The following is a 22,681-nucleotide window of genomic DNA, read 5'->3' on the forward strand; positions in this document are numbered from 1 at the left end:
AGGCTGTCCCTGGCCCAGAGGAAGCAGACTCTCGGGAGCCGACCACTTCCTGGAAAGGACACTAACTGTGAATACCCACTTGATGTGGGAAGTCTGTCCCAGCCCTCGAGCCACGTGAGGGGAGGCATGGTCCAGCCACAGGACAGTGCCCACCTCCTACCCGAACATGATGCGGGTGCTTCCCCTGCTCTGGGTGCCCCGGGAGCGGCTGGGGCAGGGCTGCAAGGCCAGGTCCCCAAGGCCTGTTCCCCCCCACCACCCCCGCCGCTTTCCATCTGCCCTGTGCGCGCTTATCGGGTAACCGGAGCTGCCAGCTGCGTCCCCGCCTGAAACAGGAAGCCCGGGCCTGCATGAGCCTCAGAGAGCCGGCTGGGTGGCCGGGGCGGAGGATGGAGGAGCAGCGGGCGCTCGTGGCCGCCAAGGACGGGGACCTGGCCACCCTGGAGCTGCTGCTGGAGGCAGGCGCCCTGGGCCCGCGCGTCACTGACGCCCTGGGGGCCGGCCTGGTGCACCACGCCGCCCGGGCCGGCCACCTGGCCTGCGTCAGGTTCCTGGTGCAGCGGGCCAAGGTGCCTGGCAACCAGCGCGCCCACAACGGGGCCACCCCCGCGCATGACGCCGCGGCCACCGGCGGCCTGGCAGAGCTGGGCTGGCTGGTGCGCCACGGCGGCTGCGGTCTTCAGGTGAGCGGGGCCCGCGTCCATGGGGAGGCGTGAGCGAGAGCCGGGTCTGGAGCCCCAGGCTTCCCCAGGGCCCTGGGCTGCTGCTCTCCACACACAGCAGCGTGTCTCCACCCCACGCCTCTCCCCAGCCCCAAACAAGGCCCCCGGAAGCCACAGACACCTCCTGAGCCGCCTGGTACTCCCCAGCGCCCAGCACAGAGCGGCCCCTCTCGTCCTTTCACCCCACGGCCCCCACTCAAGAGCACCCGGCCTTGCCAGTGTGGGGTCTCCTGGGGTCTCCTTCTTATCAGGCCTGATCCACGGGGCCTGCTTCCAAAGGGTCTAGAAAAGGGTCTGGGCAAACCACCCCAGCAGGCACTGGGGCTCAGGAGATGCTGGCCCACCCCGGGTGCTCAGGGACCCCGGTGGGGGCTCCGGGGCTCAGTGATGGTCTCCCCGCGGACATTTCTCCTGCCCGCCTCTCCCTGCCGGCCCCATGGGTGTGGGCGAGCTAGCTGTGATGGAGAGAGAACTCCCTCCCGGAGCCCAGAGCTGGGTGGGCGTCTCTGTGAGGCGCTGGGTCCCAGGAGAGGGAAGACCCACGGGTCACAGAGCCTGAGTGTCCAACAGCCGCAGCCCCGCCGTCCTCAGGGGCTCTTCCCACAGCCCCGAGGGCGGGAGCAGGGCTGGTCCAGAGCCTGGGAGAACGCCCAGGTGTGCGGATGCCTGCGGGAGAGAAGCTCCCCAGCAAGAGGACTCGGGGCGTGGGGTGGGCGCTCAGTGAGGGCGGGGCAGAGACCCCTGGATCACCCCTGGACACGAGGCAGGCTGCCCACCCTAGGCGAGCAGGTTGGGCTAGTGGAGCCTCCCCGATGGCGAGCAGAGAGAGGGAAGGGCAGGACTGCAGCCTGGGGGGGCTCGCATGTGCAGGATCAGGGGTTTGGACCCAAAAGACCTGCCTGGTCCCGGCCCTGCTGGTGACACCAAGCCGCTGGCCTGGCTCAGTCCAGGAGACCCCTTCGCACCCTCGCGCTGGAGCCAGGTGGAGGGGTGGGAGCTCTCCGGCGGGTCCGCGCCGAGCGGTCCTGAGCGGCTGCCCGGCAGGCCCGGGCCGGCCCGCCGCCCGCTCACTGGCCGCCTGCGCCCCGGTAGGACCAGGATGCGTCGGGCGTCTCCCCGCTGCACCTGGCCGCCCGCTTCGGACACCCGGCGCTGGTGGAGTGGCTGCTCCGCGAGGGCCACGCGGCCACCCTGGAGACCCTGGAGGGGGCCTTGCCGCTGCACCACGCCGCAGTCAGCGGGGACCTGACCTGCCTGAAGCTCTTGACCGCCGCCCACCGCAGGTGAGGGGCTGCGGCGCCGCCTGGCGGAGCGGCCGGGGGAGGGGGCGCGGGCTGCGGGAGGAGGGAGGAGGCCAAGCGAGGCGGAGGGGGAGGGGCGGGTGGGCGGAAGGGGGTAGGGGGAAGGGAAGGGGGTAGGGGGAAGGGAAGGGGGACGGGCCCCCGGGAGGGGCGGAGAGGGTAGGAGAGGGCGAGGGGGGAGGGGGACGCGCTCGCGGCCTGGGGGCGTCTCAAGGCCTAATGTCCCCCGCTGGGCTGCGAAGGTCGCTGCTCACGCCTCCCGAAGCGAGCAGAGTGAGCACTGGGCTTGGGGGCAGTGGATTCTCCCTCCACACGCCTGGTCCCACTGCCCCGAGTAGGCAGATGGGCGAGGTGGACAGGCAGGGAGGGGACCGGCTCAGCTAAGGCGAGGGCGGGGGGCAGCAGACCACCGCCTCTTCCCAGCCGTGGGCACGGCTGCGGTCCTGGCCCCACAGAAGACACCCGGGCGTATACCTGGCCGTCAGGGGGTGCGGCGTCTGTGGCCTGCCGCCCGCACCGTCTGTCCGCAGGACGGCTCTCCTGGCTGGGAGCGGGACTCTGTCCACCCCTCACCCGACCTGGCCTTTCTCCCGCGAGCGTCTGCCTCTGACCACACCTCTTCTCCTGCGGGGCTCTTGTTAGCTGGCCGGCCGTCCTAGTCACCCCGTGACAATGCTGCTGTTCCTGGGCCTTCCCGTCCTGATCTCTCCCCCAAGGCCTTTGAGACTCCCTTCTGCGCGTCCTCCCCAAAGAGTCCACACCGGCTGCCCCGGGCCTGGCCGCCCGCAGAGTGTGTCAGACTGGCAGTTTTAGAAGTACTTTCTGTCATTTGAAAACCGGGAGATTTCACATTAAAACATCCACATGCACAGGGATGGTCCGCTGCCCCAGGGCCCACATGCCCACCGGCAGAGACCACAGGAGCCGGAGCGGAAGTCTTTGTCAACAGGGCTTGCGGGCCCGTTTGGGGGAGGGGGCTGCCGCTCCCTGCAGCGATTTGCAGGGCACCGAGAACTCACCTGGCCCCGCGACCACATGGAGGCAAGGCTGGCTGCGGAAACCTGACGACCCTGCCCATTCGGTCCACACGGGGACCTGGAATACCGGTACCAGGCCAAGCGCCCCGAAAGGCTAGTGTCCTGCTCACAAGGGCCCCCTGCACGGAGCAGGCCCCGGGTCCAGAGGTTCCCTGAGCTGCCCACGGCGGCCCCGCTGGGCCATTCACCCTAAGAGGAGACCCCTGTCGGCCAACCCCCTGCGGCGCTCACAGCTTGATGGCAGTGGGGGGAGCTGGATTCCTTGGGCCGCGCGCAACCTGGGCCACTGCCGTCTAGGCCCCTCAGCGGGTAAGGGGGTGGCCGCAAAGAGCCAGGTGCCGGGCCTCCGCGCCCGATCTGGGCCCTAGGCCAGAGCGGCTCCCCGAGACCCCCGGCCGAGCGCGCTCTGAAGCCCGGCCTCCCCCGCAGCGGCGTGAACCAGCGGACGCGCAGCGGGGCCTCCCCGCTCTACCTGGCCTGCCAGGAGGGCCACCTGCACCTGGCGCAGTTCCTGGTGAAGGACTGCGGCGCCGACGTGCACCTGCGCGCCCTCGACGGCATGAGCGCGCTGCACGCCGCCGCCGCCGGCGGCCACTACTCGCTCGTCGTCTGGCTGGTAAGGGGGCGCCGGGGTGTGCGCGCGGGGCGTGGGGGGGGGCGTCCGCGGAAGCTGGCACCTGCTCCCGCCTAGCAAGCGGGGCCAGCTGGGGCCGAGGCGCCACCCCCTGGGTCTCGGATCGCCCACAGGAAGTTCAGGGACCACGGGGTGGTGGGCGGATCAGAAGTGCTTCCCCCAGCCTTAGAGCACCCACATGCCAGGCCCAGTCTAGGGCGCAGGGGGAGCTTTGACTGGGGATGGCCCTGGACTGGACCCGCCCCGGCAGGACTCCCCTAGGAGTCCTGGTGGGTGTCCCGTTCTCAGGGTGGGTTGCACAGGCAGTGCCTGGCCCTGCTGTTTGCCCACGTGTCCATGCCCTGCTACCCAGACCCTGGGGCAGGCCCCACGAGCCCCACCCTTCTTCCCTTCTGAACCATGGAAGCATCATCTGGGCCTCTTTCCAGAAGAAACACACAGTGACCTAGATGGGAGGAGGATGCCTTCTTCCAAGGCTTTTTCCAGGGCTGGCGACTTCCGCCTCCGCCCTGGAAAACCAGGCCTGTGGGGTGTCCCGGCGCTCTGAGGGTTACAGAGCGGGTGTTCATTACCCGGTCAGGGGTCAGATTGGGGAGGTCGCTCTGGGGAGGAGCAGGGGGGCAAGAGGTGGCTGGGGAGGGACTCAGTCCTGCTGCTCCACTTGTGCCTGGCACATGGTAAGAGCTGTGGGGATGCTGAGTGAGGGAAGGAAGGAAGGAGCGACTTCCTCTGGCCTCCAGCCACTCACCTTGGCCTCAGAAGCCCGCAGCAGTTGCCTCCAGCCTCCCTTCACCACCGCCTCTCCCAGGCTGGCCCTTTACCCCTGGAGCACCCGCCGGCACCCACCTTTGCACCGGCCGTGCCCCCCACCAGCTGCCCTTCTGCAGCTGCTCCCACGGGGCCAGCCCCACTCGTAGGAGAAATCTGCCGGCGTGGGCCCCGCCCTGGCCCTCATGTGGAGCTGTGCTTCCGTCCTCTGGCCTGTAGTTCAGATGGTGAATGAGAGAAACGTGCCTGTTCCCAGACCTGGGCTCCCGGCGCTGCGGGGGCCTGAGTCCTGGCCGGGTCTGGCCGCAGGGGCACAAAGGCAGCGGGCACTCAGCACACACGGTGGGAGTGAGTCGGCGGGACTCCGGACGCGCGGCATCTCAGAGCAGTGGGGATGCCCGGGAGCGGCGGGAGGGCAGGCGGGAGCGAAGAACGTCCACCCAGCCCCCCGGGCAGCCCCACGGGGCTCATCCCAGGAAGAAGCAGCTGTGGCCGAGGGTCCCAGGGCCAGAAAGCCTCTTCCAGATGGGCCTCCCCACCCCCGCCTCCTGCAGGGTGGACCCTGGGCAGAGGGGTGGAGTCCAGCCTGGCTGACCCACTCAGGGATGGGGCCGCGCTCCCCTGGGGTAGCTGGCTGATGGCAGGCGCTCTCCTCCCAGCTCACTGTCCTTTTTCTAACAGACAGACACGTTTGAATGTTGGATCAGCCAGCATTTGGCTGCAGTGACTGGGGAACTAAACCACCGAAAAGTTATCCCTTCCACATAGAAACACGGCAGGCCATCCACACCCGGTCACATCCTTGCTGTTCTCCTGGCCTCGCCTTCATGGAGAAGGTTGGCCACGTTCAAAGTAGGAAGGGGGAGAAAAAGGGGGTGACGCCATGTCCACCAGCCCTTCCGTCGGGAAGGCAGAAGAGCCCCTTCCGGCATTGCATTGGCAGGGGTCACGTGGCTGCCCTGGGGGCACGTGGTCAGGGCTGGGGGCCGGCGAGGGCTGTGAGGAGGGCTGGCCGGAAGGCTGCCGGTGTGGGGCCCAGGCCACAGGATGACCGGGCTCACGTCCAGCGTGCTGAGGACGGCTGCACAGGGCCTGCCCCCAGCACCCTGCGTCTTGGCACTGGAGCTGTGACGGTCAGGATGCAAACAGGCCTGGTGCCAGGAGGTCCCTCTCTTCATCAGCAAACACCTGTTTACTGGCCCTGGGGTGCTGCCCAAAGGCGTTCTTTATTTGAAGTGGGAACACCCCTGGAGGTGTTCAGCTTAAGATCTGGGCTGGGGCAGGTTTGGGGACTATGGAATCTCGCAGTAAAACCACCGAGCTTAAAAAAAAAAAAAAAGAAAACCACCGAGCTTGCTGCGCCTCCAGGCTGCCTGGGGCGCACAAGAGGAGCCAGCCATGTCCCCAGGGCCCCCTTCCCCGGGGGGGAGTGGCTGCCCCCGTCCGGCCTCAGCTGGCCTGTCCCCCTTCCTCCACCCACAGGTCACCTTCACAGACATCAGCCTGACAGCTCGGGATGACGAGGGGGCCACCGTCCTGCACTTCGCTGCTCGGGGCGGCCACACGCCCATTCTGGACCGGCTCTTGTTGATGGGCGCCCCCATCATGAGAGACTCCTGGGGGGGGACACCCCTCCACGATGCAGCGGAGAATGGGCAGATGGAGGTAAGGCAGTGGGGGTCACGGGGTGGGCAGGGGAGCCTCCAAGAGCTGGCAGTCGTGGACTGCTTCCTGTGACTGTCACTGAACCCTCAACACAACCCTGTAGCATACATCTTATTATCCCCTTTTACCGAGCCTCAGCAGGGCAGCCATTGCCCAGAATGCAGACTCAGACCTCTCTGGGAATAAGGCCCAGGCTCTGCCCTCAGTGGGGGACCCGTCCCTTAGCTTGGAGCCCCCCCGGGTGCCGGCTCAGGGTTTGGTCTTCCTGCCAGTCCTCCCAGGAGGGGGTCTGCTGGCCCCCTGCTCTGAGCAGCCTGGGAGCAGAGCCCCCGGGGGGTGTGAGGTCAGCCCCTTTGCTGTGATCCAGATAAACCTAGGGGCGCACGTGGCCCAGGAAACAGCATCTGGGAACCTGGAGTAGGCAGGGTCGGTGTTCCGATACTTGAAGTCCAGGCCTGGGAGTGGACCCGGCCGTGAGCCGCTGGCCCCTGCACTGGCGCGACCTGCCCGCGGACCTCCTGCGAAGGCAAGGCTGTGTCTGAGCAGAGTGTGTCTGAGGGGAGCACGTGGGATGACTCCTCTGCCCGCCCTCCCCGGAACCACCCAGCAGGGCTCCAAAGTGGGTCAGTGCATCTGCGACGTCTCCTGGGCCTGCCCGCGGCCTTCCCACAGGCCCGCGGGCCCCGGAGAGGCTAGTCTAGGGCGGGTGTTTTATCAAGGTGCAGCCCGCTATCCCATTTTGGACTTCGGTTCTGGACAGCAGTTTCCAGCTGGAACCCCAAGTGTTCCTGGGCCCAGGTGGCCCATGAGCAGCCCAGGGCAGCCAGCCAGAGACCTGGGAAGGCAAGCGGTCCTTTTGACAAGTCAGAGAGATGTGTGGTGCCCCCATGCCCAGCAGCAAGGCCGAACACTTCTTCCTGACTTTCAGGAGCCCTGAGGGCCCCCTCCTGCTCCCCCCACCCCCCAGCCACACCCCCTCCTCTCACCCTGCAGGCCAGCACTCAGCCCCATGGGCTCACCAAGCAGATGATGTGGGTGGTGTCCAGAGGGGCCTGGGCGGGGAGGCCGCGGGTGGCCAGAAGGGCCCTGAGCCAGCACGGTGCGGCTCAGACAGCATCCCGCCCCCACTGGCCACTGCCTCCACAACCCGAGGGTGGCCTGAGCAGTGCCCTGCCACCTTTATTTTGAAGCGGCAATATCTGTTTTCAAGTGAAGTATTCTATAGGCATCCAGGAGGTTCAACAGATGAGCCAAGGATTCACGAGCTCCTTACCCTCCTCCCCCGGTGGGAAAGGAAAGGAACTCAAGCCTCAGAGCCGAGAACCGCCCTGCGTTTCCGTCTCTGTGTTGTGGAAATCCCTCTTCCCTTGGCTGTACTGGGTCTTCCTTGTGGCCCCCCACCCCCCCGGCTTCCTCCGCTTGTGGCGAGTGGGAGTGGGTCCTCGTTGGGGTGCAGGGACTTACCGTCATCGCGGTGGCTTCTCTGCTGCGGGCCCGGGCTCTAGCGCTTGCTGGCTTCAGGACTGGCAGCACACGGGCTCAGTACTTGCGGCACACAGGCTTAGTTGTCCTGCGACATGAAGGGTCTTCCCGGACCAGGCATCGAACCCACATCCCCCTGCCTTGGCAGGTGGGTCTGTAACCACCGGACCACCAGGGAAGCCCCACGATAACTTCTCCACGCCATCTACGATCCAGCCTAATATCCGTCTCAAATCCATGTCTCTGGTTGTGCTATAACCAGCACGGAAGCAGAGTCCACACATTATTGATCACCTGTAGGGTCTTAAATTTGTTAACAGTTCCGGAAAATTATGATCATCCAGGAAATATAATCCCCACACCCCACTCTGTATTTTATTTTACTTTTTTTGTAAATTAATTTATTTATTTTAATTGGAGGCTAATTACAATATTGTAGTGGTTTTTGCCATACACTGACATGAATCAGCCATGGGTGTACATGTGTCCCCATCCTCAACCTCCCTCCCACCTCCCTCCCCATCCCATCCCTCAGGGTCATCCCAGTGCACCGGCCCTGAGCACCCTGTCTCATGCATCCAACCTGGGCTGGCGATCTATTTCACATACAGCAATATACATATTTCAATGCTATTCTCTCAAATCATCCCACCCTCGCCTTCTCCCACAGAGTCCAACCGTCTGTTCTTTACATCTGTGTCTCTTTTGCTGTCTCACATATAGGGTCATCGTTACCATCTTTCTAAATTCCATATATATGCGTTAATATCCTGTATTGGTGTTTTTCTTTCTGACTTACTTCAGTTTGTATTATAGGCTCCAGTTTCATCCACCTTGTTAGAAATGATTCAAATGCGTTCTTTTTAACAGTTGAATAATATTCCATGGTGTATATGTACCACAGCTTTCTTATCCATTCATCCACCAATGGACATCTAGGTTGCTTCCACGTCCTGGCTATTGTAAACAGTGCTGCGATGAGCATTGGGGTACACGTGTCCTTTCTATTCTGGTTTCCTCAGTGTGTATGCCCAGCAGTGGGATTGCTGGGTCGTATGGCAGTTCTATTTCTGGTTTTTTAAGGAATCTCCACATGTTCTCCATAGTGGCCGTACTAGTTTGCACTCCCACCAACAGTGTGAGAGGGTTCCCTTTTCTCCACACCCTCTCCAGCATTTATTGCTTGTAGACTTTGGATAGCAGCCATTCTGACCGGTGTGGGATGGTACCTCATTGTGGCTTTGGTTTGCATTTCTCTGATAATGCCCACTCCGTATTTTAAAATAGATTCTTATTTTAGAAGAATTTAGAATCGTTTCAGAGTTGTAGAAAAGCGGAGGCACTGGCACAGACCGTCCTGCTCGAGTCCACATCCGCCTTCCCGCCCCTGCTCACAGGTGCCCGCTCTGGTGGCCATCACTGCGGTGAAGTCCTCCTCTCCCTGTCCTCAGGGCCGCTGCCCCAGACCCGTCTGGGCTCAGGCCCCACACCCAGTGCCCCCGCTCTCTTGTGACCGCTGCCCCCCAGGCTCTAGATAGATGGCCCGCTCCTGCGCCCCCCACCCCACCGCAGCCTCCATCACAAAGGGCCTTCATGCGCCCAGGCGCCTCTCGCTTTCCACGCTCCAGCCTCCTCTGCTCCCCGCTGCTGAGCGTCTGCCTTCCTCTCCTTCCGGTCCCTGGGGCCCAGCCGGGAGGGAAACTGGGGGCCCAGCGCCGGCTTGGCCAGGGGAGGGGGAGTGTGAGGCCAGAGCAGGAGCCAGACGCTCAGAGATGGAGACATCGGGGATGGAGTGAGGATCCCAGGAGCTCACCCCGGACCTGGAGCCAAGAGGAGGGGCTCGCTGAGTGCCAGGCCTGGCCGGGAGGCCAGGGAGCAGGCAGGGCAAGGTGGGCGAGGTGGGCAAGGTGGGTAAGGTGGGCGAGGGTACAGCCCGGAGACCTGGGGGCGGAGCCGTCGTCTTTAGCCTCTGCACCCCAGTTTCTTTGTGTGAGAATGGACACTCCTCCAGGACCTGCTGTAAAGATGGAAACCGGCTCTGTATTTAAACCCGAGGCCTGGGCTACAGGGGCAAAGTCAGGGTCGGGCAGCCTGGCTGGGATCCCACTGTGCCGCCTGCTTACCGTCTGGGCCCTCGGCGAGCCCCTGAGCGAGGGCGCCTGGGGCTCCTATGCCGGATTCATGGTGCTGGCGCCTGCAGGATCGCATGCTGCCGGCTCAGGGCGGCCCGGGTCAGGGCGGGAGCTCAGGCCTCGGTGTCTCAGCTCGGGGGTGCGGGGAGCTGGCGGTGCTCACGTGTGTCTGCCCCCCATGCCCCCCGCAGTGCTGCCAGACCCTGCTGTCCCACCGCGTGGACCCCGCCCTGCGGGATGAGGACGGCTACACGGCCGCGGAGCTGGCGGAGTACCACGGCCACCGCGACTGTGCCCAGTACCTGCGAGACAGCACCCGGCCGGTGAGCCGCGCGGCCCCTTCCCTCCCGGCCCCCCTGCGGGGAGCTCACCCGGCCGGCCTCCCTGTGGTCGGGAGGGAGGAGGGGAGGGCCTGGTCTCAGGGTTACAAGGGGGTCCAGGGCTGGGCTGCGGCTGGAGCTCCGCAGAGATCTGCCCGCCTTGCAGGCCACAGAGCCCACGCTCACACTCAGGCCAGGCGGCTGGGTTGGGCTGAGGACACTCGGGGGTGGGAGTGGGGTCCCTCCCGGGTTCTCGGGGGCGTGACCCCAGGAGGCGGGCCAGCCCTGTGCAGCCCAGAAGGGACAGTTTCAGGCGGGCTCCCAGCTGGGCACGTGACCTCACCCAGCCTGGCCTCTGCAAGGGCAGGGACCCCGTGTGCCGGCCCCCAGCCCGTGCCTGGCCGTGTGTCTGCTGAATGAATGAAGCCGTGAGCATGCAGGTGTGCGGGAGCAGGCCTGCTCCATCGGTCCCGCCCCTCAAGGCCCCGGGCGGTGACTGACGCCTCGTCCCAACCTGCACAGATTTTGCCGCAGTCTTCTGTATTGGCCACCCCTTTGGAAGGTGTCCCTGGGACCGGCTGGCTGCCCCCTCAGGTGAGAGCTCTGAGGCCCACAGGGGCACCGTGCTCCCCACGCCGGGTCCCACCCCAGGGCTGCTGCGCCTCCCTTTCCCTTGGGGCATCTCCCCCAGAGTGTCCAGGACAACGGAGGCAGAGCTATCTTCCTCCGCGGCCCTGGGCCAGCGGGCTGGTCCTCACCTGGCCACCACCGAGACAGCCTGTCTCCACCGCCGAACACCCACGCCAGGGCGGCCAGGTTGGGGGCTGGGGGTGCTTCAGGGCACATGCGCTGGAGTCCTGGTTTGTCTCGGTATCCTAGTTTCAGACACAGGAGCTGCAGTCACTGCTTGAAGCAACCTGTTTACTGTTTACTGATCCTTCTGTTGGCTATGGGCTTCCCTGATAGCTCAGCTGGTAAAGAATCTGCCTGTAATGCAGGAGACCCCGGTTCGATCCCTGGGTTGGGAAGATCCCTGGAGAAGGGAAAGGCTACCCACTCCAGTATTCTGGCCTGGAGAATTCCATGGACTGTATAGTCCATGGGGTCACAAAGAGTCAGACACGACTTTCAGACTTTCTTTCGATTGGCTATTGCTTGACAAGAGTTGTCTTTCTGGCTTGGGTTCCAGAAGTTGGGGGAACTCTGCGGGTTTCTGGTGTGGTGGACGGAGCTCTGTAGTCCGCAGGTTGGGGACGGCCTGGCCACCTGGTCCCTGGCCTGTGTGAGCCCTGGAGCCTGCTGTGGTCGGGGCTGGGCGACCCCTCTGCTGGCAGGGGCAGGTGCCTCCTGGCCCCTGTCCGGGGGTCCCTGGCTCGCCTCCAGCCCACGCAGCGGTGCCCACGGCCGGGCCTTCTGTCCGATCAGGACCTCTGTGCCCAGCCCCGCCTCCCCAGGCCCAGGCACACCAGCCCACCCCTCCTGGACGCTCTGCCTGGCTCTCTTATGGCTGGGGACTGTGGACGCCCTGCTGACCCCTCCACTGGGGGCTGAGGGACCAGCCCATGTCAGGTTTCCTGGGGTTCCTTCTGGTGCTGGCGGTCTCCCCTGGTGTCACCACAGGCTACGAGGCAGCGATCCTCTGCTCAGGATTCCCCACGCCAGCCTGGGAGGTCCGTGTAGCCTCCACACCCAGCCTGCAGGCCCGCAGTGTCCAGCCCATCCACCTGCCCCGCCTGTGTGGCGGAGGGACAGGGTCGTCAGACTATGAGCTTGTCCCCATGAGCTGCTGCACCCGGGGCTGGCTGGAGTTGCCCCTGACCCCCCACATTCAGTCTCGGCCCCGCAGGAGGGCAGGCCGTCAGCTGGGGCCGCCAGGCTGGGGGAGGCGGGGGCCCGATGCAATATTGATGGAAACACAATATCCAGAGGTCGCCTGCGCAGCCTCTTCCCGTGTCAAGCTCAGAGGAGGTGGTGAAAGGCTGCCTTTTCCTGTCAATCCTGCCACCTGCCTCTGCTCCCAGGGCGTCGTGGGTCCCGGGAGAGGCAGTCTGGGAGGTGAGGCTGGGCAGGTGCTCCCCCGGCCGCCTGGACCACCCCACCTCCACCCTGGCCACGTCTTTCTCCTCCCTGGGCCTGGGGTCACCTCTGCACAGTGAGGAGGGCTTGGGCAGTGGCTAGAGGGGGCCCCCTGCTCCCCAGACCTCCAGGGCGTGGGCCAGGCTGCTGCAGCTAGGAGCAGCCATCCAGAGGGGTGAGCACAGCCTTCCACGCAGGGGGGAGCCCAGCCTCTCAGCTCGCCACTCCCCCACCCCTGTGCTCACCTCCACCAGAGTTGGAGCGACCCTTCTTGGCCGAGTGACACCCCCAAGTCATGAGCACCCGTGAGCCCCGGGTCTCTCATCTGTGTGACGGAACCGAGGAGCCTCGCTGGGGGTTAGAGGTGTGCCTTGAGCAACCGGTTTAGTGGCTAATTGCGCACCCCTGGGTCCAGAGGTGCCCTCAGACCCCTTCACTGTCCAGATGGGGAAACAGAGACCCAGAGAGGGCAAGGGGCTCCCCGAGGCAGACTGCTCTCCTCGGGGGAAGGGCAGCCGTAACCCAATCTCAGCCGTGGTGCCTGGGTGTCCAGCACCCATCCGTGGGTCATGATTTTCTCGGCCCGGGTGGCGTTACAGGCCTGTAACCCAGCTCGCCACAGCGGTCCTCCATGTATAATGCATGGCGGGCGTGGCACTGCTCAAATCTCATCAGAAACACAGAAAAAGAGACACCAGACCACAGGAAGGTCACCAACCCAAGGCCGGCTGACCACCAACCTTGGGCACGCCCAGCTGTCAGGACCCCAGAGGTCGGCAGCACTCCCCCAGGTCCCGTAGACTCGTCCAGGGCCTGGATACTCCCATCACTGGGGGCCGCCACAGCAGACCCCCGTGCTGGTTAAAATTCAGAGATCCTTGTGACACTGTGCTAACAGCAGCAAGGAGGTCTGTGCAGCGGTGCGCCAGGCCCTGCCAGGGGCTCCCGGTAAGTCCCAGCCAAGGCAGAGAAACTCAGGCCCAGGGGACACTGAGCGACTCCCCAGGGCTTCTCCTCGGGGAGAGCTGGAGCAGAATTCGGCCTCAGGGACCCATGGCATGCGGCCTCCCAGGCTGCGGGTGCGGTGGTCTGGGGCCAAGGTCCGTTCCCCTGGGCCCTGGACCAATGTCCTGCCTTTTCCTTCTTCCTTCCACCCTAGCTGAGCCGTGCACTCTGCCGGGAGTGGAAGGCCCTTTCGCCTCACCCCAGATTCAGCCGGGGGTGCAGGGGTATGGTGAGCCCCAAGGGCTTCTAGGCAGGGGCGGCCGGGGAGGCTCTGGCAGGCTCAGCGCCTGGGGCTCAGCCCCACTCTGTCCGTCAGACCGTCAGCACCAGGTTCTCCAGCCGTCGGGTCTGGGGTCTGACTGGACCCTCCAGGCTCCTAAGCCACCTATGCCTGCGTTGTGGACGCGGGAAGACAGGAGATTCCCAGGTCTGCGGCACACGGCAGGGAGCAGGCGTCGTGTTTTGTCAGATTCCGCCCCCCCCCCACCCCGTAGTCCCGGGGTGACCGACCTGGGCGCGGATGGCTGCTACACACAGCTTTGTGTCACAGCCGAGAACCCCTAGCCGGGGCGCCCCCTAATTTGTAGCCAGCGTGAGCAGCCTGGTCTTCCTTCTGGGTCCCCTGTGCCAAGGCAGGTAGGTGAACAGCAGCCAGGGCTTGGCATCCTTGGCAGGGGTACCAGGGACCCCACTGGTGCCGCGCTTCCCCTAGAGGCCCACCCGCCTGCCTCTCCCTCCACAGCTGGTGGTCCTGGACTGAAGGGGCAGCAACTCGAGGGGCTCAGTCCTTGGGCTCCTCCAGGGGCAGGATCAAGGGGGCGGGGGTCTGAAGTAGGATTCTGGTCCCATCCCCGTCCCCACCATGGACCCCTGAGAAAGCACCCTGCCTCCCCGAATCTGTTTGCCCAGCTGTGCCTGAGGGCTGCCCTGGTGGACCCCTCTCTGCCGTCTCTTTTGTACAACCAAGGAGCTCTGGTCTCCCCTCCCTCTCCAGAGGGTCTGCTCCCCTGGCCCCTGTCCAGGGGAGGGTTAAGGCCTGGTGGTAAGGGATCCCATGCCAGCCCAAAGCCCGCTGGGCCACCTGACACCTCCGCCTTCAAATATTAATGCGACGCCTCTTGCCCCCGGGGGCGGGCGCTGTGACAGCCCCGACGGCTCCAGACTGCTCAGCTCCCTGTGCTCACAGCCCAGTGCCTACTTCCAAAGGTCCTCTCGGGCTGGGGGCTGGGAGACGCTCCTGCCAAGGCTGGGCTCCTGGGCTCCCGGGACCAGTTTCTGCAGAGAGAGGTAGGAGGTGCCGGCGACGGGCAGATAAGCACTCGGGCCCCAGGCTCCCCTCCCGGTGGCCCTGGAGTGCAGAGGGTCCCGGGATGTGACCGAGGGCCCTGCAGCAGTGGCTGTAGCCACTGGGGTTCTTCTGAGGGGTCCCCCAGGCCACGGCGGCCACCCGACACCTGCGCCTCCTCGTCCGGGGGGGAGGGACCCGGCCCACCTGCAGGGGAGCTGGGGACACTCAGGTGGCCCAGGGACTTAACCCCAGCAGCGCCAGCTACGTCGTCAAGGGCAGGGCTCCGCGCGAAGCAGACACGTGGGCTTCTTGTTAGAAACCGATCAAGGATTTCAGGGCAGGGACAGGAGAGGATATTGAATGAAGCCGTGGCTCAAGCCACTCACTTGACACTGGGGCCAGCACTGGGCCCAAACCACACGTCCCTGTGGGGCAGGTTTGATCCAGCTCCTTTGCCCGGCCCGGGGCTCTGTCCAGTGCCAGCGTGGGGGCCCCAAGGCCCTTGCCCACCATCGCTGCCCACGGGAGGGAGCAGGCTGAGGCACTTCGGTCTGACGGTCAAGGGTGAGTGCCCAGCGGGCCCGCCATGGGTGGCCTTCTCTGCTGGAGCCCCGAGCTGGGGCGGTCGTGTGCTTTCAGGCATCAGGGCGACCAGGGGGGCAGCTGGGAGACAAGCCACCTGCAAGACGGGGTCGGCCCGCCTGCGATGCTCAGCTTTAAAACGCAGCAAGCCTGGCTCTGGAGTACTTGGAGGACGGCTCACGTCCTCATGGAGAGCTTCTCTGCCACCTGAGGAGGGGCGTGGGAAGGCAGGTGGCGAGGGCAGTCCTGCACACAGTGGCCTGAGCGCCCCAGTCTCTTCTGGGCCAGCCCGTCTGTCAGCCCGGCCAGCCGTCTTGGCTCCTGCTGGTCAGAGGCCAGAGCGGGGGCCTCACAGGGCTGAGCTGGGGACGGGGGACAGGGTTGGGCTGCCTCCAGGTCTAAGATTCTTCCTGGCTGCCCACCCGTCAGTGTTGGGCACAAGGGGGACGGTGGGGGTGCCCCAGACCTGGGGCAGATGTGGGGTTGCAACGTGGGGGCCCCTGCAGCCCAGACGTGGGCCTCCCTGGCCCCAGGATCCCCGGGACTGCGGGGTGGGTCCTGGGCACCGCGCCACTGCTCTGAGGTGCGGGGCTGAGAACACGTCCAGGTTCACTGGGATTCCCTGTGTGCCCGGGGCTGAGCGCGGGCGCAGGTCCAGGCAGTCTGTCTCAGCGCCATCAGGGGACAGTCGGCAAGGTGTGTGTGTGTGTGTGTACACGTGTGCCCGCAAGTGTGCGTGTGTACACGTGTCCCCTGTAAGGCCAAGGAGTGCTGAGCCTGAGGGGGACGCCAGCCCCTGACCCGGAGCCGAGTTAAGCTGCCTCCAGAGGGCGCTCACGAGCTGGGCCTCCAGATGGGGGCTCACCCAGTGGGGGTGGGGGTGCGTGCCCCCGGGGTGGAGAGACATGGGGGGCATAACCTCCAGGGGTACCGCCCCTCGCCCCCACACACTTCCCTCTCCCAGCCCCACCTCGGAGACCAGGCCAGGGCTGGGTGCCCCCACCCCGGCCTGGCAGCCCAGGTCAAGGCCCCCGCCCCGCCCCCCGGCCTCCCGCTGACCAGGCCTGTCCGTCCCCAGGTGCCACTCCTGATGACCCCCCCGCCCCCGCCATTCCCCCCTCCTCCGCTGTCGGCTGCCAGACATCCCCCGGAGGATGGCAGAAGTGGAGGCACAGGCCTTGGGAGCCCCACCCGTGAGTAAACGCGTCCCTGGGAGGGGGGCTGGCCCAGGCCAGGGGTGCAGGGACTGGGCCCTGCTGGCCTCCCCCTGAGGTCCTCCGAGGGGGCTTGGGGTGTGGGGAGCAGCAAGGCTGGACAGCTGGCACAGAGGGCACCGAGGCCCGGGCTGGGGCCAGCCCCCCAGCTCTCCCGGGATTCTGTCATCGCCCTGCCACCTTGCTAAAGTGAGGACAGAATGCTCCATGACCACATTTAAGCTGCCTCCTGCCCAGTCCTCAGCGTCTCTGTGAGCCCCAAGCCCCCGCAGCCCAGCTCCCCTGCTGCTGGGGTCCCAGGTAGTCCGTCCTTCTCTGGGCCTCTGCTCGTCCAGAGGGACCGCGGAGGTCGGCTCTCTCCACTGCTGTTCCTGAGACTCCTGCAGGGGGCAGGGGGGTGGTCCTCAAACCGCAGGTCACCACCAGCTAGGGGGACCGGGACCAGCATTTATCAAAAAGAAGTAGAATGGGATAGCGTGAAAAATGTCAGCAGGCCCCATGTGTCGTGAGGGTACGTGTGCTTCGTGGAATGGGTGGTAGTTATGTAGCCACGCATAGGTAGGGGTGTGTGTGTGTGCATGCGCACACACACGTGCAGTGGAGAGGGGAGTCATAAAAGGACAGGTCTGCTCTGATGGGGCTGCCTTTGGTCCCCAGACTACCAAACACTACACCCTTTCTAGCTCCTTCCAGGCCATAGGAGAGTGGGGAGGGGGGACAGGCCATGGCTGGGATGAGGTGGGTAAAATGCAGGCTCCCCAGCTGGCCGGGCTTGGAGCTGGCCCCATGGACACCCATGGGATCGCAGCGACGAGTGAGTTTGCCCGGGGCGCTTGGTCAGGGGGCTGGCTGGGCCTTCAGCTCCCGGTCCAGTGGTCCTTCAGGAAGGCTGGCTGTGCCCCGGTCTGGGGTCCTCTGCTCCCCACCCCACCCCCGCTTCTCTGACACCAGCTCCCGTTTCCTCCCAGCAGCAGCGTCTCTCAGCCCAGCCTGGCCCGGCCAGCCAGACCAGCCTCCTCCGAGGGAGCACACAGCTCACACGGCGCCCCCGAGGGTCACCACCAGTGCCATGGCCGTCCCCACGGTGAGCGCCCCCGCCGTGTCGCTGTCTTCCAAGACCCCCAGCCCAAGCCCAGCTGGCCTCTCAGCATGGTCTCCTATGCCGGCCCTGGCCAGGTCACTCCGGGGGCAGCCAGGCACTTCCCTCCAGCTCCAGGTAGAGCCCAGGAGGTCCCTGGGATGACGGGTTGGCCTGGAGTCGGGGGCGCACCCAGCTTCTGGGGAGATGGGAGTTCAAGGCCACAAGTATATGTCCACCCATCAGAGTGGAAATGCCACTGTCTTCGATCCTAGGGGTCCCAGTGGGTCAAGCCCCTCACCCTGACAGATGCTGCTGTCACCGTACCGGAAAGCATCTGTCCATGGGAAGGCTGGTCCTGGCGCCCCCTGCTGTCCCTCGCCCCCACCCCCCACCCCAGCGATTCTCACTCGGGCTGGGAGCTCCCAGCCCCTGAGCTGTTCTGTGCAAGTCTGGCAAGTGCAGTCACAGTGCACACAGCACATTAAAGGCTCTGACAAGTCCTGCAGCCCACGATTGGCCACCAGGCTTTGTCTATGCAGCTGTTCCCCAAATGAGTTTCCCCATCCACATGGCATGCTCGGAGCTGAGTAGGGGGGAGTCTCTCAGCATACGAGCCTTCCCACACATACTGGGGTCACACAGAGACAGGGGGCCCCTGCGCTCCAAAGCCTCACACTTGAACAGGCTGCGGGTGCAGTAGTGGTCAGCTCCTCCGTCCTCCCTGGTCAGCCCCCACGCCCCTCCTCCCGCAGCTGTGCTCCTCCGGGCCGGCCCTCCCCTCCTCTCGGAGCGGCTGTCTCCTACGGGCCTCCTCGAATAGTGCCTGCATCCACATAGGGGGCGGAGACGGTGGCGGGGGGCGCCCCGGACAGCCTGGTCGCGCTGCAGCTGGACGGAATGCGCTTGGGCGACCTCGACGGGCTGGTGCCCACGCGGGATGAGCGCGGCCGACCCATTCCCGAGTGGAAGCGGCAGGTGATGGTGCGGAAGCTGCAGGCACGCCTGGGTGCAGCTCCAGCAGCCTCAGAGGCCCAGGTCCGGCAAGGTGGGGCCAGGGCCAGATGCAGGGTGGGGCCAGAGGTAGGGCGTGGCCAGACGCAGGGCGGGGCCAGACGTGGGGGCGGGGCCAGGCATGGGCGGGGGCAATGTGGGGGCGGGGCCAGATGTGGGGTGGGGCCAGACGCGGGGCGTGGTCAGACGTGGGCGGGGCCTGGAGGGCGTGGTGTCGCGGAAGGTGGGCGGGGCCCGGGTGGGACCAGGGTGTAGAGGGCGGAGGTGGGGCAGGAGACTGACTTAGTACCAGCAGGTAGACGTGGAAGGTGGGTTCCTGAGCCCACACCTCGAGTCCTGAGACCTGGGTACCCCACTGCGTGTCGTTCTGTGGCCTCGGCTTCCTCTTCTGCCAGACGATGAGGTTGAACCAGATCAGAGGGCTGTGAGCAGTGCCCCTTCAACTGTCTTAGGGATGTGTTGCCCACGTGTTCTTTGATCTCACGATTTGTATGTCTTGCCCGTCGCATGTCAGACTCTGTTCTCGGCAGTGAAGGGGCCCAGCCCTGCCCCCTGATGCTTCTGTGCCAGCAGGGAAGGCGGGGTGACTGGGCAACTGTGCTGGGGGTGTCGGGGAGCGGGGGAGGGAGGGTCCAACTGCTGTGGAGAGAAGGCAGGGGAAAGGGGAGGGGGCTGCTTTGTCCGGGTGCTCAGGGGCAGCCTCTCTGGAGAGTGTCCTTGAGCAGGAGTCAGGCAGAAGTGAGGGGCGAGCCCTCTGGGGATGAAGGACAAGCAATTGTGAGTGGAGGCAACAGTGAGTGAAGAGGCCCTGAGGCAGGGTGGGCTGGCCCAAGTTGGGGGGGGGCAGGGGGAGGCAGCGTAGAGGTGAGGTCAGAGAGGGGACAGGCAGGCATTCAGGACTTTCAGGGAGCCTTTGAGAATTTGAGCAGGGAAGGGCTCTGGTCTGACTTGAATTTTAACAGGCTCCCTCTGGCCGCCCTGTAGACAGCTGTTCTAGAGTTGTATCCTGAAGGGGTGTGGCTTTGTCTTGAATGATGTATTCTGCAGCCCTTTGTCTAGAGCTGCCCTGCCAGTACCGTAAGGCCAGCCATTTGTGGCTATTTCAGTTCAGTTCAGTTCAGTCGCTCAATCCTGTCCGACTCTTTGCATCCCCATGGACTGCAGCACACCAGGCTTCCCTGTCCATCACCAACTCCCGGAGTTGCTCAAACTCCTGTCCATCGAGTCGGTGATGTCACCCAACCATCTCGTCCTCTGTCGTCCTGTTCTCCTCCTGCCTTCAATCTGCCCCAGCAGCTGCGGCTATTTAAAGGATTTCAAGTGAAATAAACCCCCCTGCTCCTGAGTTAGCTGCACTTCTGAGGAGTGGCTCCTGCAGGGTTTTCGGCACACCTTCTCCCTCATCTCAGAAGTGTTGGGCGGCTCTGGTCTAGTGGCCCAGCTGGTCCAGGATGCCCATGGGGTTGGGGGTGGAGCAAGGCCGGAGTGGGTGGGGCATCCTGTCACAGCCAGGAGGCCCTTTAGAATCTGACCTTAGGGCAGAGCCAAGGGTGTGTGAAGAACTCAGGGAAACACAGAAAACAGGCCAAAAGGGCAGGGGATGGGCCTGGGCACAGCCTGGCCATTGGCTGCGAGTTCCCGGCTTGACGCTTGTGGTCCAAACACTCCCCAGTCTCCCCTCTCTGCCCCAGGCCTCTTGGGGGCTTATTGTGCCAAGTGCCCACCTGCACCAGATGACCCTGGGCTTCTTGGCGACTAGGCAAGAGCTCATGCTCCTCACCTGTGAGGTGGGGCAGACGCAGGACCTCGCTCGGGGGGTCTCGGGGGAGTGACCGGGTGGGCACGCAGCCACCCAGAGGGACCCCAGCTGGGAGGCTCTGTGTCTGTTTCCCACAGACTGCGAGCCCTGGGGTCAGGCCGTATCCTGGCGTCAGGGGGAGCCCCGAGGGGTGATGTTCTGGGGTAGAGCTGGCCATACGCCATGAGAACTCAGAGGCTACCCTTCCTTGGGGACACTGTCCACCCGCAGGACATCCTGTGCAGGGATCCAGAGGGCCCTGGGGACAGCCTTTGACTTCACCACAGAGGAGAGGAGGAGGACTCGGGGGTGGCAGAGCAGAGGCACCCCTGCCCCTTCTGAGGGCAAGACTGGCTCTGCCCGGGGTGAGAACTGCCCTGAGCCTCAGGCTGGGGCCTGGGGCTGGCCTGTCACCTCCTTTACCCTCTGAGCCCAGGCAGGGGCCAGCCAGGGTCCCCAGGGCTCCCTGGGGCCAGGCCACCCAGGGGAGCTTGTGTCCGGCAGGAGCATGCCATGTGGGCTGCATCCCCGCTGACCTGCCCTCCCTGTGTCCAGGACGACGGCGGGCGTGCAGACCCCATGGAGCAGGCGGCCTGGCGGTACTCGCAGACGCACCAGGCCATCCTGGGCCCCTTCGGGGAGCTGCTGACCGAGGACGACCTGGTGTACCTGGAGAAGCAGATCGCCGACCTGCAGCTCCGGCGCCGCTGCCAGGAGTACGAAAACGAGCTGGGCCGGCTGGCGGCCGAGCTGCAGGCCCTGCTGCCTGCGCCCCTGGTCAGCATCACCGTCAACAGCCGCTTCCCGTCCCCGGGGCCCGGGCTGGAGGCTGCGGAGGCCGCGCCCCGGGGCTCCGAGGAGGGGGCCTCGCAGGCCACGCCCGGCGGGCAGGCCCTGCCCTTCTGGTGCAGCCACGTCGCTCGGCTGGTGCGCAGCTTGTCCCTGCTCCTGAAGGGCGTGAACGGGCTGGTGCAGGGCGAGGAGGGGGCCCCCCCAGAGGCCCCCAGGGAGGCCCCCAGCCCAGCCCCGGCCAGCCCCCCGAGGAGCGAGGCCCAGCGCGAGATCCGAGCGTGTGGGGTGTCTGTGCGGATGCTCCGCGGCAACTTCGAGTCAGCCCCCGGCCAGCCCTGCACCCCAAGCCCTGCCGCCTGTGAGCTGGGGGCCCAGCCGGGGTCATGCCCGAGGGGCAGCTGGCCTGCCCCCATCCTGCCCTGCGGTGGCCAGATAGGAGGGAGGCCCGGGCTGGGCGACACGGAGGAGGCCAGCGACTCAGGCATCAGCTGTGAGGAGGCCCCATCGGAGGCGGGCGCCGCGCCGGGCCCGGACCTGGCCAGCCTTCGGAAGGAGCGCATCGTCACCCTCTTTCTCAGCCACTGGAAGAAATCGGCCTACACGCCAGCGCTCAAGACGGCGGCCTGCAGGACCCTGGAGGCCCGGCGTGCGGGGCCGTGGGGGCAGGAGGCAGCCAGGGGCCCTCTGCCGCCCTCCCCGCAGCCCAGCGAGAGCCTGCGGCCCGGCCGCCTCTGGCAGCAGCGCAGCGTCATCGCTCAGCTGCTGGGCCACTGGAAGGCCGTCCTGGCCCACGTGCCTGCCCGGCAGCTGCGGCGGCTGAGCCGGCGGCCCCGCGGGCCCCTGTCCCCGGAGCAGTTCCTGCCCCACGTGGATGGGGCACCGGTGCCCTACGGCAGCCTCACGCTGGACCTCTTCATGCTGGGCTACTTCCAGCTCCTGGAGTGCGACCTGCCGGCGGAGGAGCGCAAGATGCGCCACCTGCTGTGCTTCGAGGTCTTCGAGCACCTGGGCGCCCACGGCTGGGAGGCGGCCCGTGCCTTCCACAAGGCCGTGACTGACGAGGTGGCCGCTGGGCGCCGTGCCTGGACCGATGGCTTCGAGGACATCAAAGCCCGCTTCTTCGGCTCCAGCCACAGTCCCGCCCGGGACGCGGAGCCCGGCCGCAAGTCCGGCCTGACCCCACTTGGGCCCCTGCCTCACACGGGCCCCGGCGGCCCCGAGCCCGCAGTGCAGAGGCTGGGGTCCGGCCCCCAGCGGGGCAGCTTCAACAGCGAGGACATCTGTGGCTACATCGACCGGAGCTTCGCCTTCTGGAAGGAGAAGGAAGCCGAGATGTTCGGCTTTGGGGAGTGACGTGGGCCGGAGGCCTGCCTTCTTTCTGGAGCGGGTTTGGGGTGGTTTTGGTTTTTCTTTTCTCTTTTCCTTTTCGCCTACCTGGTGGCCAGGTGAGCCTTGGGACCAGGCCGGCAGGGACTCAGCGTGCTAGTTGCCACCCTCCATGTCTGCCCCCTGACGGCTTCCTCCTAGGCTACAAGACTGGGCTCAGAGCCCCCCTTGTCACCTCCGCACCTGAGAAGCTCTCTCAGGACCCCAGTCGCCCTGCCCTTGGATGACTCATGGGCTCTGCCCACGCCCTCAGCCTGCACGTCTCTTGGGCGCCTCTGATGCCAGCCTGTTCCCCACTGGCTGTCCTCCAGTCCCCACTGAGTCACCAGGACGTCCCATCTCTCAGGTCCTCCCGTGCCTGTGGTTCTGGTCACATCCTGAGCCTCT

The 22,681-nt window shown here is 65.5% G+C and overlaps 1 protein-coding gene across 2 annotated transcripts; it reads left to right on the forward strand.

Annotated features, from left to right (window-relative positions):
• The first annotated feature begins 308 nt into the window (after nt 1–308).
• Nucleotides 309–22,675, forward strand: ESPNL (espin like). Of its 2 annotated transcripts, XM_043448182.1 has the most exons (9): nt 309–683; nt 1,815–2,005; nt 3,490–3,676; nt 5,945–6,127; nt 9,933–10,064; nt 16,091–16,205; nt 17,198–17,310; nt 18,145–18,342; nt 20,672–22,675. In XM_043448182.1, exons 1-9 carry the CDS (start codon nt 351–353, stop codon nt 22,259–22,261), a joined length of 3,042 nt encoding a protein of 1,013 aa, XP_043304117.1. In that variant the 5' UTR covers nt 309–350; the 3' UTR covers nt 22,262–22,675. The 2 variants fall into 2 exon arrangements, with proteins under 2 accessions (XP_043304117.1, XP_043304111.1); XM_043448176.1 differs by lacking the exons at nt 309–683; nt 1,815–2,005; nt 3,490–3,676; nt 5,945–6,127 and adding an exon at nt 10,584–10,655 and having other exon boundaries at nt 9,751–10,064.
• Nucleotides 22,676–22,681: the final 6 nt, after the last annotated feature.

The sequence above is a fragment of the Cervus canadensis genome, chromosome 2, assembly GCF_019320065.1.
Source record: "Cervus canadensis isolate Bull #8, Minnesota chromosome 2, ASM1932006v1, whole genome shotgun sequence".
In the NCBI taxonomy this organism is placed as follows: domain Eukaryota; kingdom Metazoa; phylum Chordata; class Mammalia; order Artiodactyla; family Cervidae; genus Cervus; species Cervus canadensis.